A 6,787-nucleotide genomic window follows, 5' to 3' on the forward strand; every position below is an offset into this window, starting at 1 on the left:
TTTTAATGATAGAAGCGATAGTTAAACAACTTTCGTAAAAACAAATACGTTAGTTACGTGATCATATATAAAATTTTAGGTTTTAACTTACTTCTCGGGCGGATTTAGGTTTTACTGAAATCTGTGCGGCATCTGTTATAGTAATTTTATACATATATTTTTTTAGTTACCCTATTATTTTATCGTTATTATTATTTTCTTTCCCTAAATATAACACAATGCTTTTCTTATTATTTGACATATTTCTTTTTATTCTCATATTTTTATTTTTATTTATTACATTTGAATCGAGAATCTTTCGAAAACCACTTTGTAATTTATACTTCTATGAATCTAGAAGATCTCATTGGGCCAATGCTTCCTTTGTCTTTGTGGGCCTCAAGAACAGAGGTAAAAAGTCTTGTCTATTTTCTCATTGATAAAAACAAGGTGAATCAGCAAAAGCAGACTCCAAAACCCTGCTGCCCTCTTTTCCCTTCGTGTTTAAGCAAAAATCTCACTCAAAAATCCTAACCTTCAAGCTCCCATGGCTGCTAACAACGAGGTGAAAAAGCGAAAGCTTGCCAAGAAGGCACCAGATTCCATTGCTACGCCCTCTAAAATCAACAAGAATCAGCCGCAGCAGCAGCAAAAAACACCCAAATCCAATTTTTCTAACCCACCCATTTCCGATTCCGATTCCGACTCCGACCCATTACCGGTGAAAATCCAGAAACTTCTCGAACCTTTCTCAAAGGATCAACTGGTTGCCCTAGCGGTGGATACCGCAGCTGCTCTCCCTGCTTTTTACGAGCTTATCCAGTCAAACGCTGATAAAGACATCAGTCACAGGAAAATCTTCGTTTATGGGTTGGCGCGTGAGACCACGCGCCCGGCGCTGCTGTCCGTCTTTGAACCGTATGGGGAGATTGAGGAATGCAACGTTGTGATGGATCATGCTACTGGAAAGGCTAAAGGGTATGCCTTTGTTCTGTTTAAGACTAGGAAATCAGCTGCGAAAGCGCTGAAAGAGCCTCAGAAGATGATCAACAATCGTTTGGCTTCGTGTAAGTTGGCTTCAATGAAAGAGACTGCTGTTTCTGGGACTAATGAATTTGGTAACCGGAAGATCTATGTGAGTAATGTGCCGAAGGATGTGAATTCAGAGAAATTGAGGAGCTTTTTTGCTAAGTTTGGGGAAATTGAGGCTGGACCAATGGGATTTGATCCATCAACTGGGAAATCAAAAGGGTATGCTTTGTTTGTGTACAAAACTGTGGAGGCGGCGAAGAAATGTCTGGAAAAACCCTCTAAGATTTTTGAGGGGAGGCAATTGCATTGCAAGAAGGCGGCTGAGGGCAAAATTGGTGGTGGAGCGGCTAGTATCACTACGGAGGTTGTACAGCAGCCGCTGCTGGCAATGCCACCAGGGCAAGGTGTGTATGCTCCAGTTGCTGCTGGTCACAGTATGGGGATGTTGGGTCAGAACGTGGATGTGCCGATGATGAATCCGTTTTATGGTGGAGTACTTGCTAATCCGTATGGAGCGTATGGGAATCCATTCGTAGGAGTTGGTGGTTTCGGGCAGCAATTGGGTGGTGGAATGGGGATTGCAGCAGGATATGGTGGGAGGTTAGATGGTTTAGGTGGGGGTGTTTCAGGTTTAGGGGCATATGGTGGTGCTGGTAGCAGCACAGGTGGTTCTACTGGGGGTTTAGGGGCATATGGTGGTGTTGGTAGCAGCACAGGTGGTTCTACTGGGGGTTTAGGGGCATATGGTGGTGTTGGTAGCCGCACAGGTGGTTCTACTGGGGGTTTAGGGGCATATGGTGGTGTTGGTGGCAGCACAGGTGGTTCTACTGGGGGAGTGGTGCCTGGCTTAGTGCAGCTCTACAAGCAGGTTGGCCAACCTTCATCTGCAAAGCATCCGGGAAGCAGTGGCTACCCGTCGCATTTCAGGTACTTGGTCTTCTATTTGATACTCTTATGACTATGTTTTGTGTAAAGTTGTTCTCCATTTGTTCATTTTTTACTTGTCCACGATAGACTTTGCACTCCCCTTAATAAGTAGAGATAGTAATAAATGATGTGCATATTTTGTTATAATATCCATGACTAATAACATTTCAAAAAGTTCTCGGGAAATAAGTGATTAATGTTAAGGGTAAGACATGAAAGAAAGATTGTTTTCTGTTGATATGGTCGAGTAGACAAGTAAAATTGAACAGAAAGAGTATTTTTGTTAATTCAATTCTTACTTTGGAGATATTTGCATATAGTCTCTCACTATTTGAACTTCTATCATCATTTCTGCTAACTATTAAGATTATTCTTTCCATAAACTGCATTTTCTTGATTTGTTCCTTCTACTTACATGTTATTATTACTATTTTCTAAACTTGCTTATTTGGTATGCTAGAACATCTGTACAGGCAATCTGACTAGGTTACCAGTGTTATTTTTGTTCTTATTTCCATGTTTTGCTTTCAGTAGAAGTAAAGTTCTTCACTTTTTCCTAAATTTTCTCGTCTCTGAGTGCCCTACTTTGTTGCTAAAAGTATTCAACTATAATTGGTATATCTTACTAATTAGTAGAGGCGGACCAACATTTGAGGGTGCATGTGTTAACTTTGGAAAAAAATTATACATGTATATTCCTAAATAAGAATAATATATTTAATTGTGCACCATTAAACGCAAAGGCTGATTTGGTGCACTGGTCCAATGTGCTTATCTTTCTGCTTCTTCGCAAGCAAGGTGTCCTGTGTTCAATTCTTGGTCACTACATTTTTTGTTGTCATTTTTTCAAAAAAGAAAAAATCCATATAAATAAAAACTCAAGCCAGATTCGAACTAGCAACCTCAAAGTATACAGGGTCAAAACCATCAAACCAAACATTGAACCATGCTACACTCTCGTTTACTTTATATTTATGATACCTTCCATTTTATACTTCTTTGACAATATTTTCCGATTAAGTGTCAGTACTCTGCGTCTAGTAGTGCCTTTGTCTTCCTCAAATCCTAGGGTCGCCTTTGCTAACTAGCGCCTAGAATTTGTTTTATATTAGTTATAGGTGATGTAAAATGGATATAAATTGATTGAATGGGTATAGAGGACTCGTATAGCCGACCGAACTAGTTTGGATTGAGGCTTAGTTGATTGATCTATCTCAAAAACCAATGAATTGTCTTAGAACCTATGGTTCAGTTGTTGTGAGCTAAAGTCGATAAGTAGTTAGTGTGTGTATATGACATGTAGATTCGATAGCTATGGTCATTCATCATAAAGAATCTCAAGTTCACTAAGCAAACTACAACCAGAAGCTATCTGAGTAACATCTCAGCTGAAAAGAGGGGTGAAAGTAGTCATTTGGAGTAAAGGAAAGAAGAAATGTGAACGAGTTAAAAGATAAAAGAAAATTCCAACCATTCAACAAGTAAAGAGTCATTACGAGTAAAGCGTTGTAGTGAAAATGGAAAATAGTCAACCTTTATCCTGCTACCTTTGCGACCGCCAGCTAATCAGATACCCGCTGTGCTCCTCCCCTTTCCCTTGTGCTATGAATATGTGACATATATATGTGAAGAAAAAATTCAGACTAAGGTATGTTTAACAAATCTAACGACAACATTTGTTGTCCGTGATGTTGATTCTTTGTTATCATATTACATATTAAATACTATCTGTTCCCCCAAAATAAAAAAAATTCAATCTGCCTCCTATGCATGGGAAAAACTAGCATGTTCCAGAAACATAGGTCTCTTATGATACTTTACACCTTTCTTTGTGAAATTAGGAATCCCAGGTAAAGCAAGGACGCGAGCACGAGTTAATTAATTGATAAATTGTTTTTTTTTTAAAAGTTATATCCCTCTTGATTATACTTGTATTAGCTTGAACCTACTACCAAGCATTGAATATGCAAAGATGTGTTCTTAATTTGAGTATCCAATAGTCTGTGCTTCCTGTTCTTCCTTCTCTTTTTATATCAGTTAAATGACCTTTTGATTTCGCTTCGCCTTATACGTAGCCCCAGCCCCTTCTCCCGTGTTAAATCTATTATCTGGTACTTACTTGTGTATGATTTTGCAGATGAACAACGCCTGACCATGATGAAATGAAGTCATTGAAGCATCTGATGAGTGTCTAAGGGTCAGTCTTTGTCAGTGGCTTGGGTTTTATCGGATTTGTAGCGATATGTTTCTTATATCTTTACTTTCATACAATCCATACTTCTTACTGATATGCCAAGTTCCTATAGAACTTGCTAAGATAATGCCGTATGCATTACCCTTCTCTTTGGTGGATATATTCCTTCTAGACTTATTTTGAAGTGGATTTGTCGAAAAAAAAATAATCTTGCTCTTATATTTGTTCCAATATTCTTATTTGGCCAAGTATTTTCTTGATATTGTTATTAGGCCTTATCGTATGCCATATCATCTTTCCCCTCTTTGTGAAAATATGCTTTTTAAGTATGAAAAATTTATCACCTTGAAATTTCTGTGTGTGTGTGTATATATATAGTCCTTTGCTTAGTTTTAAAACATCATTTTAACTATTAACAAGGATGACTAGGGGTTCTTCTATGTTTATTGCTAACTACTAATAGAATTTTTTAATATTTTTTCTCAAAAATTTACCTATTCATATCTTTATTCTGTTAAAAAAACTCCTAACGTTATTCAACTTTTTACGAGTTTGTGAAGTTTTGTTGTTAACTAATAGACAATTTTGATTTTTTTTCTCCATTTTAGCCAGTCGCATCTTTTTCTTTTAAAAACACAGGTCTTATTTTTTCTGTTGTTTTAATTTGTTCAAGCTAATTCTTTGTTGCTCGGACTCTTCAGAAATGTCAATGGGTACGTGTTGGATTTGCCAAAAGTAAGTGCATTTTTGTAGAATTCGACACGATTGCGACATCAAAAGTGAAGAGTCGCGCAACTAAGAGCTAATTAGGCTTGTTTTTTTTCTTTTAGAATAGATATTGATTCATTTTATTCTTTTTTTCCCTTCATTTTTTATTTTTTGAGAAATGACTCTCAAACGTGAATGAAAGTCATTTCGTCACTTCCTTTTGCATGAAAATTCACGCTTCTCACTTCATTAGGCTCGTCTTTAGAAGTTTTGAGGTGGATGTTATCTTTGTTCTTATTCACTTTCAAGTGAATTTTTGTCATTGGGAGTATGTTTTTCATTGTTTAGCTTGTACCATTAACTTTCTGGTTTCTCTTTGTATATTATATTCACCTGTAAAAAGCTTATTAAATTTGAAGAAAGGAAGTGTTAAAACTATCTTGCATTAGTTCTCTTCCTTTTCCTCCCTTATCCCATTTCGATCGCCCAACACTCTCCTAGGTATGATCACAAGTTTAATTTCTGTTGGTAGCGCTTCATGCTACAGATGTTGACAAGGTTACATATTGATGATATATTATGTTGCTCAGGTCCTAATTGGTTTTGGAGGATTCGACACACACCTGTGTGTCTGATATTGTTTTTTGAAGAGTGGTAGCAACATAATCGTAAGATTTACTTGTTCTTATTCTTGAACCCTAAGTCTTGCGGCATCATCCCTCTGTGAGTTGGTCTTCACTTGTCATTAGACTATGTTGGTTGTAGTTGTGTAGAATTTACTACATAGATTTTGATCATTTTCATATCAGAAGCAAGACTGCTTTCCCTGATGTATTGTACTTTTTGCCTAATTAATCGAGTTGAATACGTCTGTTGTTGTATTAACTTTAAAATTGTCTTATCAAAGTCTTGATCTATTCTCATTCAGCAGCAAAGCATAGTGATTTTTATGAATAGAAAAAGCATCCTCTAAACATTGCCACAGTTAGGAGTTTTTTAAGTAGTACTCTAGTTGTGCATTAAGACACAGTTACAGCAAGTGTCAACATAACAGACCTCGATAGTGATAGAAGAGGAGATGAGCCTGTTATTGATAATTTACTTCTTCCTCTTTTTTGGTGGCTGAATTTCTTCTTCTTCCTCATCTTCTTCTTCCTCTTCCTCTTCCTCTTCCTCTTCCTCTTCTTCATCGTCCTCTTCTTCTACAGTATCTTCCTCGCCTTCATCAGGCCCATCTTCGTCGTCATCTTCTTCATCAGGTTTATCATTATCTTCATCATCTGGACTGTCTTCACCACCACCCTCATCATCATCATCACCATTCTCTTCAGCACCGGCTTCCTCTTCTCTAGGATGTTTCTTGGAGTTGCTATCATTGGTGTTTGGGTTATTGTTCACATTTCCTCCATCTTCGGATGACAAGTCATCTCCATCACCATCATCATCATCATCCCCCGTCTCATTGCCGTCTTCCTCGGCATCAAGAGGTTTGCTTGGGGAAGATATATGATGTTCTTCTCCCTTTTTAGCCTTTTGTTCGACAAGCTTCAAGTACCCCTAAATATAAAAACAACATTAAAATTATAATCCGAATAAAAGTGGCCCTTAATTATTTTCTAGCTTGGTGCAAGTAAAACTTACTGGGTCAGCATTTTTGCTCCGCATAAATAAATGAGTTGCTACATTGAAGAGGAAATGATTATAAAATATTTTCTGTTTCAGGGATAGGTTCAAAATAATTTCGGTTTGGATTTTGACTTAAAATTTGATCAAATTTACTTTTTTTAGTCAGTTTTAGCTTTTGAAAAAGTTAAAAATCACTTAAAAAAAAGTTCAAAGTTAAAAAGTAAGTACTCCAAACTATTTTTTAAAGTTAAGCTAAACGACCTCTTAATATACTCTCCTAAGCAGTTTTGGTCCCATAGGTTGGATCTTGAACCTTGTATT

The 6,787-nt window shown here is 37.1% G+C and overlaps 1 protein-coding gene across 2 annotated transcripts; it reads left to right on the top strand.

The window, feature by feature from the left end:
* Positions 1–474: 474 nt before the first annotated feature.
* LOC125818992 (UBP1-associated protein 2C-like) lies at positions 475–4,363 on the top strand. 2 transcript variants are annotated; one of them, XM_049498502.1, is made up of 3 exons: positions 475–1,727; positions 1,779–1,938; positions 4,076–4,363. In XM_049498502.1, exons 1-3 carry the CDS (start codon positions 527–529, stop codon positions 4,077–4,079), a joined length of 1,365 nt encoding a protein of 454 aa, XP_049354459.1. In that variant the 5' UTR covers positions 475–526; the 3' UTR covers positions 4,080–4,363. The 2 variants fall into 2 exon arrangements, with proteins under 2 accessions (XP_049354459.1, XP_049354458.1); XM_049498501.1 differs by having other exon boundaries at positions 475–1,938.
* The last annotated feature ends 2,424 nt before the right edge of the window (positions 4,364–6,787 follow it).

Source organism: Solanum verrucosum, unplaced genomic scaffold, assembly GCF_900185275.1.
Source record: "Solanum verrucosum unplaced genomic scaffold, falcon-dt-bn FXZP01000252.1, whole genome shotgun sequence".
Lineage (NCBI taxonomy): Eukaryota > Viridiplantae > Streptophyta > Magnoliopsida > Solanales > Solanaceae > Solanum > Solanum verrucosum.

What these genes read in the sequence shown, in the direction of transcription:
- LOC125818992 (XM_049498501.1), top strand. Translation starts at nt 527, where the DNA reads ATGGCTGCTAACAACGAGGTGAAAAAGCGAAAGCTTGCCAAGAAGGCA.